This window comes from Lontra canadensis, unplaced genomic scaffold (assembly GCF_010015895.1).
Source record: "Lontra canadensis isolate GAN:19392208 unplaced genomic scaffold, GSC_riverotter_1.0 scaffold148, whole genome shotgun sequence".
Taxonomy (NCBI): Eukaryota; Metazoa; Chordata; class Mammalia; order Carnivora; family Mustelidae; genus Lontra; species Lontra canadensis.
In genome coordinates this window covers 1,429,256-1,448,602 of record NW_022631142.1, presented here as the reverse complement: position 1 = coordinate 1,448,602, position 19,347 = coordinate 1,429,256, and the positions used below count along the sequence as shown (strand labels likewise).

At 34.5% G+C, this 19,347-nt stretch overlaps 1 protein-coding gene across 12 annotated transcripts in view; it reads left to right on the top strand.

Annotated features, from left to right (window-relative positions):
- TUT4 (terminal uridylyl transferase 4) overlaps window positions 1-19,347 on the top strand; it is a 125,928-nt gene that overhangs the window by 73,552 nt on the left and 33,029 nt on the right. For 11 of the 12 annotated variants that reach the window (XR_004381086.1, XR_004381085.1, XM_032844186.1 and 8 more), the window contains 7 exons: window positions 2,519-2,638; window positions 2,811-3,023; window positions 6,610-6,784; window positions 8,902-9,602; window positions 11,529-11,679; window positions 17,210-17,296; window positions 19,204-19,307. Coding sequence is in view for 10 of the 12 variants with exons in the window: in XM_032844186.1 (XP_032700077.1) it covers window positions 2,519-2,638; window positions 2,811-3,023; window positions 6,610-6,784; window positions 8,902-9,602; window positions 11,529-11,679; window positions 17,210-17,296; window positions 19,204-19,307 (1,551 nt within the window). In the remaining 2 variants the exon portion in view is untranslated. The remainder of the gene's footprint in view (window positions 1-2,518; window positions 2,639-2,810; window positions 3,024-6,609; window positions 6,785-8,901; window positions 9,603-11,528; window positions 11,680-17,209; window positions 17,297-19,203; window positions 19,308-19,347) is intronic. The other variant, XM_032844193.1, reaches the window with a different exon arrangement.

Here is a 19,347-nt window from a genome sequence, read left to right as displayed (position 1 = left end):
GATAAAGAGTACAAGGAGAGAACTCATTAATCAGGCTGCTGTAGTAGATCAGCCAGAGGTGATAATGGTCTGTGCTAGGTTTGAATGGATGTGAAGCATAGTAGACAGATTTGGGATAAGTTTTGGAGGTAAGACTTGTAGAAGTATTGGTTATGAGAGTTTAGGGGAAGTTAGTAATTAATGAAACTCCTGAATTTTTGGAAACTGCAAAGATACAAAGTTCTTAGATAAGGAGATGGTACCCTTAAAATGTAAAGTCATCTTAATTTTCAAATGTATGGTAATTTCAATTAGAAATACCCAGAATTTAAAAAAATTTGATAAAATTGTCTTAAAATTAGTATGGAAGAATGTTTGAGGGTACCCAGAAGAATTCAGAAAGAGAACATTAGTGAAGGGGATCTACTTTACGACTGTGAAACTGCTTATTCAAGGATGTGCCTTTGGCATAGGAATAGACAAATAGATTTGTGAAACAGAAGTCCAGAAGTAGATCCTAGTGTAAATGAAATTTTAATGTATGAGAAAATAAAATATTTCATTTCAGTAATAAAACAATGGTTTATTTGGTAAATGGTGCTGTCACAACTGTATTTTTTAATTTAATTTATTTTTAACTATTTTTAAATTTAATTTTGTTTTATTTAAATTCAGTTAATTAGTATATAGTGTATTATTAGTTTCAGTGAACAACTGTGTATTTCTTGAAGAAAATACTGTTGAATCCTTAGGACACAAAGTGCAAAAATAAATTCTACTTAAATGAAAAATCAAAATTTTTGGAGAAAATTTAAGAGTATGTATATATGCTATGGTTTGGAGATACTTTCTTACCATGATAGGAAACCTAGAAGCTATATTGCAAAAGCCTATTTAACTATATATACACACACGTTAATATACTTTACATGATAAAAGCTTCCTTAAATAATTTTACTAATTCCTAAAATAATTTTACATGATAAAAGCTTCCTTAAAAATAAAAGCAGATTGGGAAAAATAACATTGTCCAAGTGCATGTATCAGATTTAAAGGGCTATTAACTGTAATGTAAATTGATAGGCAGTGCGTACAAATAGAAAAAATTAGCAAAAGATTCAATAGGCGGTTCAGAAAAGAGCAAATCTAAATGGTTAGTAAGCATATAAAAATTATGTAATATCTTAACATTGAGGACATGCAAATTGAAGTAATTTTTAGATAATTGTATCACATTGGCATTTTCTTTTTTAAGATTATTATTTATTTATTTGATGGAGAGCGGGAGAGCACAGGCAGGGGGAGTGGCAGAAGGAGAGGGAAAAGCAGGCTCCCTCCTTGGCAGGGTGCCAGATGCAGGCCTGTGTGGGCAGATCCCAGGACCCTGGAATCATGACCTGAGAGGAAGACAGTAGATTAACCAATTGAGCCACCCAGGCCCCCACCCTTGGCATTTTTTTAAAAGTGGTAATACTTAGTGTTGGGAAGTGTTACATGTACCACTCATGTTAACTGGTGAAAAGAGGAATTTTTGTAGTGATTTTGGAAAACTGTTATTAGAAATTAGGTATTTCACACATTTTTATTTATTTACTTATTTTTAAAGATTTATTTATTAGAGAGAGAGTACAAATGAGCTCAGGGGTGGGGAGAGGCAAAGAGGGAGAGAGAAACCCAAGCAGACTCAGTGCTAAGCACAGACACCAACACAGGTCTTGATTCCATGACCCTGAGACCACAAACTGAGCTGAACTAAGAGATGGATGCTTAACTGACTGTGCTACCCAGGCACCCCTCTAGCACACATTTTTAAATCCAGCAAACACATTCTTGGGAAAATAGCTCATATAAATAAGCACCAATAATTAGGAAATGCATATAAGGATAAAACAGCATTGCTTAAAGTGGCAAAAATTGGGAACACAATGTGAATGTCCTTGGGTGGGAAGATTATTAAGTAGCCATACAGATCATAACCTATAATTTTAAGCATTTAAAAGAATGCTAGGAAAATAAATAAATAAATGTGTTATATCTGTACTAATTGACTTAGAGGAACTTTGTTGGTACATTGTTAAGGGAGAAGAATAATAATAGAAGAATATTATACACAGATGTGTATAATACATAATTTTGGTAAGAGAATGACATAAAACAAAATCCTTCCTGCATTTATATAGAAAATAGAAATATATAGGAATGTATTTGTATATGGTTATTAGAGTATAGAAAAAGGGATGTAAGAGTTCATAGATGATCGTTAACATTGAAGCAGAAGTAGAAGGCAAGGTAAAATATTTTTAAAAATGTGTACACAGTAAAAGCACTATGTATGATATTCCATTTAACTCCATTCCATTTTAATTCCATTAAAATATATATGTGACTTTATATGCAATAAAGAAATGAATGGAAAGATTGTCACCAATGTGTTAACAGTTATTTCAGGGTGGTGAGTGATCATAGTGAAAACAAAATTATGAGGGGAACAAAGAAAATTAAAGCTAATGGCAGTATTTTCTCCCCTTCTGTTTTGCAGTTATGCTATATTGACTCCCAAACTGATGGTGGAATCCCTTCCTACTGTTTTGCTTTAATGGTGATGTTTTTTCTACAACAAAGAAAACCCCCTCTTCTTCCTTGCTTACTTGGAACTTGGGTAAGCATGAATTTGTGATGTATATGTGCTTGTATATATGTGTAGTTTGCTCTGACAGAGTACTCTGTTCAAACATTTTAAGCGGAATTCTGGTTTGTTTGTTTGTCCATCTTTTTGTTTTGTTTTTTTAAATAATTTTTCCACTACCAATTTGGAATGCCTTTTTATATAGATTGAAGGCTTTGACCCAAAAAGAATGGATGACTTTCAGCTGAAGGGCATAGTAGAAGAGAAGTTTGTGAAGTGGGAATGTAATTCAAGTAGTGCAACTGAGAAAAACTCAATTGCTGAGGAAAACAAAGCTAAGGCAGACCAACCAAAAGATGATACCAAGAAGACAGACACAGACAACCAAAGTAATGCCATGAAGGAAAAACATGGCAAAGTAAGCTTTTTTTGTTTTTGTTTTTGGCTTTTCTATCTGTAGAATTTGTGATGCCTTCTATTGAAGCTGCTCTTTAATAGTAGATTGACTGACTGCATAAGCCTCTTGGCCTCATTTTCCTCATCTGTAAAGTGAGGGGTTGATCTGGTTTAGTTTTTCAGTACTGAGATTCCCTAATGAATTTGTACCTCATTTTGGAAGATGTATATTGTTTGAATTTTAGCATATGGTAATTCTTTGTATCTTTTTTATTTAGACAAGGAAAATTTCCTTCAGGAGTTGGGCTGTGATCACAACTTTAGCATATGGGAATTATGTTACCAGATTGGTGGAAAAATAAAGGCCCTTTCCTCCTCTGTTGGGGGTGGCTTGCTTATTTAATCTTCAACATTCATTTATTAAGGACCTGCTATGTGCCAGACATTATCTTGAGGGCTAGGGAACCAAAGATGAATATCCAAGGATTGTGTCCTCCAGAAGTATGTAGTCTTCTGAAGTAGACATATTATTACAGAAATAAAAGCATTACTGAAATGGTTGCTCTAGCTATACTGAATTATATGTAGTTCCCTGAACAGTCATTCTTAGTCCCTTCAACTCTCCCACTTCCCTAGACTTCTTTTTCCTCTCATCTCAAACCACCAATACTCAGCTAATGATTTTGCTTTTACTTCACTGATAAAACTGAAGAAATCAAGAGAACTTCTCCATACTCCCACCACCACCTGCTGCTATCTCACATAGTCTGCCTTGATGCCTACTTTCATAAAGGAACTTCCCAAGTTGCTATCTAATTTTCTCCACTTGGGTATTTAATCCCATCCATTCTTATTTATTCTAGAACGCTGCTCTAGCACTTCTTCTCTTTCCTTCCTTAAGTTAGCAATTTTTCATCTATAAGCAAACATGCTTTTATTTCTCCCATTTTGAATAAAAATATGGATATCATTTCCCTTCCCAGCGATTCCTTTGTACCCTTTACCTGTAAAACTTCTTGAAAGAATTGTTGATATTCATTATTTCCAATATCGGTTTCCTCTTAAGTCACTGTAATCAGGCTTTGACCCTCATCAACCTACCAAAATTTGTATTGTCAATATCCTTTATCTTCCATGTTGCTAAATCCAATTGTTGCTTCTCAATTTTTATATTTTTGATGTATCAGCAATATTTACCAGTGGATTACTCTGAAAAATTTCTTAACTTGACTTTCAGGATAGCACACCCATGGCTGATTATTTTTTCTCAGTCTTTGTCACTGGTTTCTCCTTTCCACTTGAATCTCTTAATGTTGGCATGCTCCAGGGCTCAGTCCCTGATCCCTTCGCCTTTCTTCTGCATCTGCACTCCCTTGGTGATCTTACCCAGTTGCATGGGTCTTACATACTATCTGTATAATACTCTCTAATTTAAGTCTTCAGCCAAACCACACTCCTGAATTCTATAGTTGTATGCAACTGCCTTTTTAATGTCTCTACTTAGATGTCTTAATAGATGTCTTAAACTTAACATGCCGAAAACTGGACTACTGGTCTTCCTCTTTCTCCACAAGCAGTGTTCACATCTAAATTGATGGCACTTTGTCCTTTCAAATGGTCAGTCAGAAGCCTCGGAGTCATCTTTTACTTCTCTCTTTTATACCCTGTATCAAGTTTGTCAGGAAATCCTGTTATTTTTATTTCAAAATATATTTAGAATTTGACCACTTCTCACCACCTGCACTGTTAACATGCTTGTCCTAGCCACCATCATCTTTGACTTGGATTACTACTGTAGTCTCATAATGAGTTTCCCTGTATCTACCATTGTTCTTTATACAGTTGACCCTCGAATAACATGGATTTAAACTGTGCATATCTACTTACGTGGATTTTTTTAAAATATAGTCTAGTACTATAAATGTATTTTTCTCTTATAATTTTCTAACATTTTCTCTAGCTTACTCTGAGAATACAGTACATGATAAATATAACATATAAAATATGTATTCGTTGACTACATTATCAGTAAGCCTTTTGGCTAACAGCATATATCAGTGGTTAAGTTTTGAGGGAGTCAAAAGTTAATATGCAGATTTTGACCTCATAAGGGTCTGTGTGCCCCTAACTCATATGTTGTTCAGGAGCCAACTATAGTCTGTTCTCAGCACAACAATCAAAATGGTTTTTCGGAAACTTAAGTCATATCATGTCCTTCCTTCTCTCCACACTCAAAATGCTTCAATTGCTCCTCATTTAATTTAGAATACAAACTGAGGAGTCCTTACTGACTAGTCCTTTGTTTTCTCTTCTCTTTTTCCCCTTTCTCTGCTACTCTAGCTTTCATGGTTTTATTTTTAAAGCTAGTAACACGTCTAGTTAGTGTGTTTGCTCTATCTATTCCCTATTCCTAGAATGCTTTTCCCTCTTCTTCAAATCATACCTTTTTAACAAAATCCTGTCCTGACCATGCTGTTTAACACTGAAACCATGTCATATTCCCATACTTCCGATTCGTTTTTTACTAAACCTACTCAACTTCTTTTCATTTCCACAGCACTTTGCTTTTTCTGACTTGCTATGTAATTTACTTGTTTTTTGCTATCTTCTTCCCCTGGAAGGGAAAATCCAGTAAGGCAAGGATCTCGAGGTTTTTTTTTCACAGATATAGCCCAAGTGCCTGGCACATAGTAGGCACTGGATGAATAGTCGTAGAATTGAATGAGTGGATGACTGTTTATGTTCTTTAGTGGTCATTTTTAGCTAATTCCTTTAGAATTCAGATATTATCTCTTTTGTTAAAACCCCCCTAATTTAGAGGCCCATGTTAGCACACAGTACTGTAATTGTTAAATTGTCTCTTCCTTTCCTAATACTCTGTGAAGTAGGATCTCTCCTTATATGAGTGGCAGTATGGTAGGTAGCAACATGAATTCAGTAGCCAGGTGGTCCTGAGTCAAATCCTTGCCCTGTATTATCTACCTTATAGAGTTGTTAGAAGCAATAGTAACTGTATGTGCAACACTTAAAAAGAGTGAATGATGCAGAGTGACCATTATGTTTAAGTGTGAACGCTCATTATTTTTTTTATATCCCCAGTACAGTGCCAGGGACATAGTAGGTTCTAAATAAATGTTTGCTGAATGAAGGAATTGGCTTTTGAAAGCCCAGGGCACTTACTTAGATTTTTAAAGTAATTACCAGAACTAGGAGCTGCAGTAATTGTTATGCAGTGGTTTGCAACCTTGGCTGCACAGGAGAATCACTTAGGGGGCTTTAAAGATCCCATTGCCCAGTCCATTGCCCAGGTCACTTAAATCAAAATCTTGGGAAGGGTATGGGAGGTAGGAATGTTATGGAGCTTAGGTACTAGTGTTTTTAATGTTCCCAATGTGATCTGATATAGCCAAGGTTGAGAATCACTGGTTTAATGGAAAAAAACATAAAATTCTTGGAGTCAGTGAACTAGGACTGTGTTCCCAGCTGTGTAAGTTATTTCTTTATGCCTCAGTTTTTGGAAAAGTAATGTCTGAGATCTTTTAAAATGAAAATTCAGTGATTCTCTAGTTCTGTGAAACCTAAATGGAAAAGTATTTTTTCTTTTCCAGTCTCCTTTAACATTGGGAACACCAAATCAGGTATCCTTGGGGCAGTTGTGGTTAGAGCTGCTAAAATTTTACACACTGGATTTTGCCTTGGAAGAATATGTCATATGTGTACGGATACAAGATATTTTAACAAGAGAAAACAAAAACTGGCCTAAAAGGCGAATAGCTATTGAAGGTGAGATGATATATTTCATTTGGAGAGTATGTTTTTGTGCCACTCATCATTTGTTTCTAATACAGTGTTATAAATTCAATCTCTGGCTTTGTAGCACTGTATATGCCACTAGGTTGTCCTTATATATGCCAAGTAAATTCTTTATCAAGTCATGATAGTTTTATAAGATTAATAATAATTTTAAGGTTTCAAAACTATAAATATATTGTTTGGGTTATTAGCTTATTACATGCCTTTATTTATATTTCTTAATTCTTTTGAAAAATTTCAAAAATATAGGAGAATAGAGAAGTTACTAAAAATAGTCTTAGAATATTCCTGTAAGTTTCTGTCATAAAATTATGTTAAAATGTAATTTGAAAATCTGGTTTTTCCATTGTCTTCTAAAGTACCTCATCTCTATGGAATGTGTAAGTCACTGGAGTGTATATTGAGAACATAATCACTGATGTTAGAGTTGTATGGTGACAGATGATAGCTACACTTGGGGTGAGCACAGCTTAACTATAGAGTTGTTGTATCACTATGTTGTGCAACTGAAACTATAATGTAACATTGTCAGCTATACTTCAAAAACATTTAAAAAAAAAAGTGCCTCAGTTGTTAAATATGGCTAAGCCAAAGAGAAGAAAGATTGATTTGGGAAAAAAAAATTGTTGACAAAAAAGTTTCACATGAAATCCCAAGAATATTAAGATTTTAGAGTGCAAAGTAATAAAACGGTTTCTAGAAAACTTATATCATGCAGCATTTCACTTTTTACAGATTGGGAACTGAATTTCTGTCCATCATTGTAGTCTGTTTAGACAATATATTCTTCTGTTCCCTGTCCTCTGTTGGCTTTCTGTAGACCCACAGATACTCTTACACGCTCAAAAATGTACTTAAATCTTATACACTTACATATAGTAAATAAATGAGCTCTAAAGCTTGTAGCTATCATAATTGGTCTTCTCGTCTTTTTCTTTTTCCTCTTCCAGAAGGAGAGCGAAAATATTTGGGTTTAGGTGATAGCCTGTGGACTTAGATAACAGCAAAAATAACAGATACCCAAACATTAACAATCTGAAGCCTGCCTGTTAATTCTTTTACTTGGTGATCTTCAGTAGTGGAGAAAATGTGTATCTTTGGGTGTCATTTGTTTTTTGTATTTATTTATATTATATTATTATATATATTACATTAAATTTTTGTATTTAAGGCTTATAAAATCCAAAAACTGCTAAGCATTTTCAAGGTGTTTTATATTTTCTTAATAATGAGGATGTAGTTGATATAAACCTTTTCAGCATACCCATTTTAGACTGGACCAAATTTAAATTTTGGTTTAATTTTTTTTTTTTAAAGGATTTATTTATTTATGTAACAGAGAAATCACAAGTAGGCAGAGAGGCAGGGAGAGAGAGAGGGGGAAGCAGACTCCCTGCTGAGCAGAAAGCCACATGCGATGGTGCGGGGCTTGATCCCAGGACCCTGAGATCATGATCTGAGCAGAAGGCAGAGGCTTAACCCACTGAGCCACCCAGGCACCCCAAATGTTACTTTCTTAGATCTCTTTTTTTCCTGCTTTTTTATTTTTCCTTATTTCTCCCTTTAATTTTCTGATTTCACTGAAATTAAATGTTAAAATCACATTTTTTAACTTTAAGCTTTGAGAATTTTAGGTTATTATTATTTTTTGCTTAAATTGCAAAGAGAATGTAGCTAAAGAATATTGTGACGAGATGAAAATTATGAATGGGTCCTGGAGGCTTGAAAAATTTCACCTAATGACAGCCTAGGAAGGCATAACAGTATGCCTTTACCAGTTTTATCATTGAAATTTTTAAATTACTGAGTTGGTGTCCTTGGCCAACCTCTCATTAATTACCCTTGTTATTATTCTTTTCTCTTTTCCCCTTAGCATTTTTATTTTATGATAGAAACAAAGGAAAAAGATGTTTGCTGTTGTATTTCCCATACTCATTTTATAGGAACTCCCACTTAGACTTTAGGTTAGGAAAGGTTTGGGAAATTGTACTCTGCTGACAGTATAGCAGTTCATATCTGTTTGAGTAAGCTTGGAATTGTAGTTTGTTAGTAGATACTTAGCAGCTGACCATTTCCTTTCTCACTAGATCCATTTTCAGTCAAGAGGAATGTTGCACGGAGCTTAAACAGCCAGCTTGTTTATGAATATGTTGTGGAGAGATTCAGGGCAGCTTATCGGTATTTTGCCTGTCCTCAGAGGAAGGGTGGAAATAAATCTACAGTGGATTCCATGAAGAAAGAGAAGGTGAAAATAAGCAATAAGAAACCAGTGAAGTCTGACAATATGGCATCCAGTTGTTGCATTCTACTTGGAGAAAGCACAGAAAAAATAAATGCAGAAAGAGGTCAACCTGATAAATATGATGAAATGGAATGTACATCGCAGAGATGTATTACTGAAGATAACAGTTTGTTGGTAAATGAACTAGATTTGGCTGAACTTGGACAGGAATTTTCCTGTCTTTCTACCAGTGAAGGCAGTGAATTAGAGCCAAAATCAAATAAGAAACAAGATGATTTAGCACCTTCAGAAACTTGTTTAAAAAAGGAGCTCAGCCAGTGTAATTGCATTGATTATAAATCCCCTCACCCAGATGACTCTGTTGGTACAGACTGCAGGTCAAATACAGAAACAGAGAGTTCACATCTCATTGTGAGCACTGACACATCTGCTACCTCTTGCAACTGCAAAGCTACAGAAGATGCTTCTGACCTTAATGATGATGATAACCACCCCACCCAGGAATTATATTATGTTTTTGATAAGTTTATTTTAACCTCTGGCAAGGTAGGATACAGTTTGTAAACAATTTGTAAGATTTTGTGGGGTTTTTTTTTTAACAACTATATTTGTAGTTTTTAGATTCAGAAATGTAAAAATAGCTCTGTGATGGTAGACTGTTACATTTTGGTGTATATTTTCACTTTTCCTTTTTACATTTTTCTCTGTAGTTGTCTTTAAGGAATGTATATAATACCCCAAAAGGTTTCAAAACTCTTTATTACTAGTTGGTTTATTTCACTTTCTCATATAAAAGGATTCATCAAATATTTTGTGAAAATCAGTTTGGCAGAGGCCGCAAATATTTTAAAATTTTATTTATGTTTATTTTTTCTTCCACAAAGAAGAATATAAGGTTTGTGAATTCTAATAGTATTTTACTTTAAAGTTTTGTTTTTTTGACATGGGGTGAGTGAATATAAATTTAATAAAGATAGATGAGCAGAAACTAAGATCAGGAACCAAAAATATGAAGAGTCCAGATTCTGTCTCTGCCATTGAGCTTTTCTTTGGGTGTTGGCATATCCTTTATAAATTAACGAAGTCTTAACTTTTCTACTTTTAAAGTGCTATAGTCTGAACTTTAACTTAATAAATTATGGAAATCAAAATACCTCAGTAACAGAAAAGAAGCAGCAACTACTTTGTTAATGAAAGAAAGTTATAACTAAGTCACATAGCTTCAAATACAGTATACATAATTGATATATCAGCACCCAAGATGAAAGATTATATAGATCATGTGTAAACCAAGTAGAATATTTTTTTGAAAACCTAGAAAGTTATCCAGTTTTATTGTTTTTATCAATAACTAGTTATTGACAAGCTTTAAAATTTTTCTAATTACTAAGCTGTGTTTCTTCATTCTTTGTAAGGATATATCTATTGCATTTTTTTTTAGGTTGCAGTATTTAGGACGTATGGATTGTTGAAAGAATGAATTGAATGAATTAAATGGCGGGTTTTTAGAAAAGCCTCAATTATATAACTGCAGTTTACAATTTTGTTCTCTATACTTTTTCCCTCTGGAAGTTCCTTTTCTAGAATTTAAATATGTCATTTAAAAAAGTTTTGAAAAGCTAATAAAATTCCTTTGGTATTGTTAATTAGCTCATAGCACAGCATTCCAACAAGTAGAGGTTTCTGTATATAATTTGCATCAGAGTTCATGGCTAGGTTAAATGTTCACGGTAATCCTGGAGGATGAGGCTCTCTGGGATTTAGGCATTTTACAATAAAGATAAGAATAATGCTCTTCCTTCACCATAGGTTTTGCTCAGCTAGTTGGGATGCATTACTGTTTTAACTACCTGGCTGGTAGTCCTGGAATACATTTTAAATGGTGGTTTGCAATTAACTTTATGGCTCTCGCATAAGAGTTATTCCTTGTATGAAGTAATTTTTTGAGTTCATCCCTACAGTTTGGTTTCTTGAGTATCATCCTAATGTAATAAATTGAACCAACTAGCCAGGTGAGGGTTTTATAGTTGATTGACCACGAAGATAGATATTGTTTGGAGTGCAATGAAATGTGCCACTTGAAATTTCTTTATAATCTACTTTGTTACGTTAAAGATCTCAGAGGGTTAAATTAATGCAAATATTCATCTTGGGAGCTGACAGAAATGTTTGCATTAACCCATACTATTGCATCTTCTAGTATTTTCTGTATCGTACATCTCTGGGTAAATCTGATCTTGATAATATCATTTTAGTAGGGAAGAAGAGTTAAAGTGGTTGACTTAAAATATGGTTTTTACATTTAACACTGCATTTAATTAATACTCTCTTGTTTTTTTTTAAACCTCCTGGAAGTACAGGTTATCAGAATTGAGTTACATAAAAGAGTCTTTTTGGACCTGCTTTCTAAGTGATGATGAAGTTCTTCAATAGTTTATTAGATTATTAGATTATTTTTTTACCTTTGTATAGCCACCAACGATAGTATGCAGCATCTGCAAAAAAGATGGCCATTCAAAAAATGATTGTCCAGAGGATTTCAGGAAAATTGATCTAAAACCTCTACCACCAATGACAAATCGATTTCGGGAAATACTTGATTTAGTATGTAAAAGATGTTTTGGTAAGTCTTACTACTAGAGCTATTCTGAGTAGATTCTTTCCTTGGTTTTAAATATTTATTTTCTTATTTAAATACAGTTTGCTTACATGTTTTGGTAGAGGTTTTTTTTGTTTTGTTTTGTTTTTTTTTCTTGATAATTTAGAGACCCAACAACAGACACTGACTAAATGCACAGCACTGTGGTACATGCCTATGGGAATACAGAGTCCATATTATGTGTTGCTTTTAAAGAGCTTAGACTCTGGATCTGTGCTGTCTAATATGGTGGCCATTATTTAAATTTAATTAAAAGAAAAACTAATTTCCTCGTTTTTACTAGCCATATCTCAAGTACTGAGTAGTTACATGTGGCTAGTAGTTAAATATGGCTGCCGAATTAGACAGTCTAGAAGAACATTTCCATCATTGCAATGCTCTTGCACAGTTCTGCTCTAGACGGATATATAATACTATGAAAATTGCCATAATTGGAAGCAGAATATATTATATGCTGTAGTAGTGGTAAACAAAATGCAGTACAAACTCAATTAATTTTAACTGGAGTGGATCTTTTTTTAGATTTAGGAGATTATGCACAAAATTATAGGATGTATAATTTCTTTGGGAGAAGAATTGCCTTGGATTTGGTAGAATAAAAGAAAGGTAATAGAGGGAGATAAGGCTCTAATATTTTGGGAAGAGCCTTACATACCTTTATTCAACAAACATTCATGGTTACCTGGGATAAACCTTCACTCAGCAAACTTTTTTTTTTTTTAATTACTTGCTGTGTCTCAGATAAGATAAATCTTCTGATGTCATAATATTTAGTTCCCCATCATAATATCTTCCCCCTACCTTTTGCTTTCCCAGCCTCTTGCCAGGCAACCACTTACCCATTTTTAGTTACTATAAATTAGTTTGTATTTTCTAAAGTTCTATATGAATAGAATCACATAGAATATACTCTTTTCTGAGGTGGGATCCTGGCTGCTTTTGTTTAGCGTAATTATTTTGAGATTCATCCATGTTGTGATGTGTGTAAATGTTTCATTCATTTTTATTGCTGAGCTGTGTTTCGTTATATGGATGTGCCATAATTTGTTTACCATTCACCTGCTGATTTGTTTCTAAATTTTGGTTGTTACAAATAAATTTGCTCTGTACATTTGTGTGGGTCTGGGTAACAGATACATCCTTTAAGTTTCCTGGGGTAATACTTGGGAGTTGAATAGCTGAATTGTGGCACATTTTTTTCTCCCAGCAGCTTTATTAAGATATAATACATTACATTTATTTGTATTCATTCATTCATTTTTATATCTCCTTATGAATTCATGGATATTTTATACTTTGGGTTATGATCTAATACTACAATGTTGTTCGTATTGTTCCACATTTGGCTATCAGGAACTCTTTCATTTGGTACCCGGGACTCTTTAATATACCCCCATCAGTGTGTGGGGTTTTTTTTTTTTTTTGGTTGTTTATTTGTTTGTTTGTTTGTTTTTTTTTTAAACACTTCCTTACTTTCTGGCACTACAAGATGCTCCAGGCTCATCATGTATATTTTCCACCCCAGTCCTAGAATTAGATATATCTCCAAAGAGCCCTGGTTCCTTTTATTAGAGAATGGAATTAGAAACCATGATCCGGAAGCTAGGGTGCTTGCTATTATTGGGCGTTGTTGCTTTTAGGCTCTCTGTGAGTGAGAAAATTATATGTATATACTTAGTATATGTTTGTATCTATAAAAATTTCTGTTATGTGACCATCTTACATTAAGTTAAACATGACTTTGTGCTGATGGCTCCAACTTGAATACATTACCATATGGCTCATTCAAGACTCTTCTGCTTTAAATTTCCCACTCCCAACAATGAGAAACGTGGCTGTCATCATCTCCTTTTTTATTTAATTGTCCCACTTAAATACAGTTGTATAACATTATCAGAATTGTTATCTAATACCTGTATGGGAAATAACTTTATCAGAGTACAGTACTTATGTGTATTCCTTTTGCCTTTAGTCTTACAAACTCCACTCATTTTCAAAAAGTTACTTAGGTTAGTACCTTTTCCCTCACTCCCTTGAGTGAAGTTGTCTTACACATGTAGATTATTTTGGTACAGCCTGCATTCCATCCCGAGATTCCCCAACCTCCTAGATGATTTTTTTAATTTGCATACTGTAAAGTTGACTTTGTGGTGCACAGTTTTGTAAATTTTGACAAGTGCGTTGTGTTACTTACTACCATTATAGTATCATACAGAATACTTTCACCACTTAAATAATAATAAAAAAAAATCACCTGTAATTCAGCTATAGGTGTACCTCAGAGATATTGTGGGTTAGGTTCCAGACCATCGCAATAAAATGAGTGTTGCAATAAAGTGAGTCAAGTGAACTTTTTCATTTCCCAGTGCAGGTAAAAGTTATGTTTACATTATACTGACATCTGGTAAGTGTGCAATAGCATTATATCTAAAGAAAAACAATTACTTTAATTAAAAAATACCTTATTGCTAAAAAATATTAACCATCATCTGAGCTTTTAGTGAATTGTAATCTTTTTGCTTGTAGAGGGTCTTGCCTCAGTATTGGTGACTGCTGACTGACCAGGGTGGCTGTGGCAGTTTCTTTAAATAAGATAACAAGTTTGCCGCATTGACTCTTCTGTCATGAATGGTTTCTGTAGCACGTGATGCTGTTAGGTAGCTATTTTGTTCACAGAAGTTCTTTCAAAATTGGGGTCAGTTTTACCAACTCTGCTTATCAACTTTATCAACTAAGTTGATGTAATAGTCTAAATCCTTTGTTGTCATTTCAATAATCTTCACGGTATCTTCAGGAATAGAGTCTATCTCAAGAAACCACTTTCTTTGCTCATCCATTAAAAACAGCTCCTCATCCATTCAAGTCATCTAATGAGATTGCAATAATTCAGTCACATCTACAGGCTCCATTTCTTATTCTGATTCTCCGGCTCTGCACCACATCTGTAGTTACTTCCTCTGCTGAAGTCTCGAACCCCTCGAAGTCATCCATGAGGGTTGGAATCAACTTCTAAACTCCCCCTGTTTGTGTTGCTATTTTGACTTCTTCCCATGAATCACAGATGTTCTTAATGGTATCTAGAATGGTGACTCCTCTTCCAAAAGATTTTCTGTTTACTTTACACAGATACATAAGAGATAGCTATAATCTCACAAATGGATTTCTTAATAGGACATGAAAGTTGAAATGACTCCTTGATCTATGAACTGTGGAATAAATAGATGTTGGGTTAGCAGGCATGAAAACAACCCTAATCTTAATGTAGATCTCTGCCAGAGCTCTTGAGTGCCCAGGTGCAATGTCAATGAACAGTAACGTTGAATCTTTTTTTCTGCAATAGGTTTCAGCATTGGACTTGAAATATTCAGTAAACCATGTTGCAGACAGTTGTGCTGTCATCCAGGCTTTGTTCATTTATAAAACACAGGCATAGTAGATTAAGTATAATTCCTAGCGGTTCTAGGATTTTCGGTTTGGTAAATGAGCATTGGCTTTGGCTTAAAGATTTCAGGTACATTAACCCTTAACAAGAGGGTGTCAGCTTGCCATTTGAAGCTTTGAAGACAGGCATTGATTCTTCCTGTCTAGCTATAGAAGTCCTAGATGGTATCTTCCAGTGTAAGGCTGTTTTGTCTACATTGAAGATATGTTGTTTAGTGTGGCCATCTTCATTAATATCTCAGCTAGATCTACTCTGTCACTTGCTGCTTCACATTGCACTTTTATGTTATGCAAGTGGCTTCTTTTCTTAAACCTTATGAGCCCATTTCTGCTACCTGCAGACTTTTTCTTTTGTAGTTTCCTCACCTCTTTCAGCCTTCATAGAATTGAAGAAAGTTAGGGCCCTGCTCTGAATTAGACTTTGGCTTAAGCGAGTATTGTGGCTGGTTTGATCTTCTATTTAGACCACTGACACTTTCTCCATATAAGCAGTTAGGCTATTTCATGTTCATATTTTTTTTTTCTTATTTATTTATTTGAGAGAGAGAGAGAAAGAGAAAACACAAGCAGGGGAAGTTGCAGAGGGAGAGGGAGAAGCAGGCTCCCCTGAGAAGGGATCTCAATGAGGGGCTTGATCCCAGGACCTTGAGATAGTGACCTGAGCCTAAGGTAGATGTTTGACTGAGCCATCCAGGTGCCTCTCATGCTGGTATTCACTGGAGTATCGTTTTTAATTTCCTTTAAGAACTTTTCTTTTGCCTTCACTACTAGGCTGTTTGGTGAAAGAGGCCTAGCTTTCAGCCTGTCTTGACTTTTGACATGCTTTCCTCCCTAAGCTTAATCATTTCTAGCTTTGGATATAAAGTGAGAGACATGATATATATTTTTTCCACTTGAATAGTTAGAGGCCATTGTAAGGTTATTAGTTGGCCTAATTTTGATAGTGTTGTGTCTCAGAACAGAGAGGTCTGAGGAGAGGGAGAGAGATGGGAAGAATGGCCAGTCAGTGGAGCATTCAGAACACATACAACATTTATCGGTTAAGTTTGCTGTCTTATTTGGGTACAGTTGTGACACCCCAGAACAGTTATAGTAGTAACATCAAAGGTCACTGATCCCACAGATCACCATAACAAGTACAGTAATAGTGAAAAGTTTGAAATATGAGAATTACCAAAATGTGACACAGACATAAGGTAAGCAAATGCTGGTTGGAGAAAAGGTGCTTGATAACTTGCTCAGTGCAGGGTTGCCACAGAAATTCAATTTGTGAAAAAAAAAAAAACACAGTATCTGGGGCAAGAAAGTGAAGTGCAGTAAAATGAGGTATGAAGTATACCTGTATTCAACTTGCAATCCCAGATGCTACATTTGTTTTTCAAAAGCTGAATATTAGTTTAATTCATTACTGTAAATTACTGCTTTGTTCCCATTACTGTATTAACTCTTGGGGGTGAGTCTGGAGGAGGAGATTAAAAAAAAAAAGACTATTCTTAAGACTATGTTGTCTTATTTGGAAAAATAATATGAATATAAATGAAATAACTAGAAAATTGAATGGCTACTATAAACTGGCAAGTGCTTTAGGGAATAAGAAAATTCACTTAAGTCATTGAAGGCTGTGGATGGAAGCATCTTATAGGGAAGATACGAATCTTGACCAGGCATTTGAGGAAACTGGGGTTTGAATGGGTCAGGTGCTTTACATAACAATATTGAGTATAGACTTACAGGAAGGAAAAACAAGCATATGGGAAGAGAGCAGAACGTCTGAAGAAAACAATATTAAAGAATTTATAGAGGTAAATATATTTTGTAGGTATTTCATAGGGAAAATGATCGTGTGTGAAACATACATAAACCTATAAAAATTATTTTTCTGCTGTCCCCTGCCCCTTCCTTCCCCAGTAACATTTATGATTTTAAAGTCAGAGAAGTTAATAAATAATGAAATTTTAAGTAAAGAGTTTAGAGTAAAAAATTGAAGACCTTTTCAGATTCCATTTTCCTTACTTTTCTTTTTCCTTTTTCCTTTTTCTTTTTTTTAACTTAGATGAGTTATCACCACCCTTTTCTGAACAACACAACAGGGAGCAAATTTTAATTGGCTTGGAAAAGTTTATTCAAAAAGAATATGATGGTATGTCATATGTTAAAAATTGATTGCTTTTATTATTATAGCCACCTAGTCTGAGTTCTATTTAAAGTGTTCATTGAATGTTATGTTTTAGGTACTATTCTAGGCGCTGGGAATACAGTACCAATACAAAAGGTGAAAACTGCTTTTGAAAAGCTTATATTAAGAAGGGTAGACAGATAGTTAGCTAACAAATAGGTATATAATATAGTATCAGGAAATAATAAATGCTATTAAAATGTAGGAGTTAAAAGGGTAGTGATGGGGAAGTTTTCTATACTGTTACGGTAGTTCTTTCTGATAAAGTGACATTTGAAGAGAGCCATGAGTAATGTGAGGGAGCAAGTTATGTGAATATCCAAGGAGAGAACATTCCAGAGAGTAAGAACAGCAAGTACAGATACCCCAAGATTGAGTTATGTTTGTCATGTTTGAAGTCCATGCAGGACATCAATGTGGCTGCAGTGGAATGTGTAAGGTAGACTATAACAGAAAGATAAGGTCTGAGAGGTAGCCTGGAGATTGAGTCATTAGCCTTATAGGTATTGGTAGAGGGTTTTAAATTTTGAGTGTCTAATGAGAAGCTTCTGGAAGGTTTTAACACTTAAGTGACATGATCTGAGGGAATGAAGTATAGGTCCTTAAGAATAGAAGCAAGGGGAACAATTTAGGAGGCTGTTGCATAAGTTCGGATGAGACATACAGTGTTCTGGAAGAGTCGATTAGAAGTGGTCAGAAATAGGACATAATTTGACTGTAGAGCCAGTAGGATTTGCTGATGTTTTACATGGTAAATGTGAGGGAAAAAAAGGAGTCAAGGATCATTTCAAGATTGTTACCTCAGTAGTTGGGTGATATTATTTAATTGAGATAGCAAAATAGCAGAAGGAGTAGATTTGGGATTTGGGGTACAGAGGTGAAGAATCAAGGGTTATGTGGCCACATATTTTAGAAAAGGATAAAGAGTTGATTTATACATCAGAATGAATTTGTACTTGTAAAAGATAATCTGTTATATACTATAGGATTCCATATTCCGTTATATTTGTTAGTATGTAAAGTACTGACCAAATCTAAGTCTGTTATGTTAAACTCATGCACATTTTTATTTGCTGATGAACATAGCTTCTTTTATGTCTCTCAGTTGCCATTTGAAATTTCAAGTTGGACATCAGAACTGAATTGGAGAATTAGGTTTCGAAAATGCAGAATTTCTTAACTAAATATATAATCTAAAGAATTAATAGTGAGAGAAATCCAATCCAGTTAAGTGACAGCTTGCTTGAAGTGCTACCTGTTATTGAATGACACTAAATATGAAAAGATAACCCTATCATAATTTATATCAAATGGATTAATCACTCACTTTGGGAGAATTAAGTCTATGTATTAAGGTGATATTTGTAAAAACTATTGGAATTGTGCCTGAAAAAAACTCGTTCATTTCCAAAAGATAAATCTCCAAATATTGAACTTTACTCTTAGTAGTGATGTGGAGAATGAAGAAAAGTAGATGGATTTATGAGATAGTTAAGTTGAAAGAAATTATTGGACTTGGTGACTGTTTGGATGTAGAAGCTGAGAGAGGGGGTGCCGTGAGCAGTCGAGTAGATAAAGATACTATTTGCTGAGAATAGGTAAAAAGCTGAAGGCTTAGTTTTGACTTGTTAATTTTATGATGTTTGTAGAAAAATGGAAAAAGCAGTTGGAAACAAGGGTTGTGGGAACTTAGGTAAGAGATCTGGGCTTTAGTTGAATATTTTGGGAATTTCTCAGTATATCTGGCAATGGAAGGTATTTAAGCCATAAAAGTAGACAAGATCATCTTGTGTTAGTCCATTAGTGGGTAATAGAAGATTCCTCTTTCCTGCTAATTATAAAACTTTTTACTTTTGTTTTTCTTTACTTAGAAAAGGCAAGACTGTGCTTATTTGGCTCTTCTAAGAATGGATTTGGATTTCGTGATAGTGATCTGGATATTTGTATGACCCTGGAAGGCCATGAAAATGCGGAGGTAAGAGTTAGTGTTTGGAAAGAGATGTAGAAGTTTATTT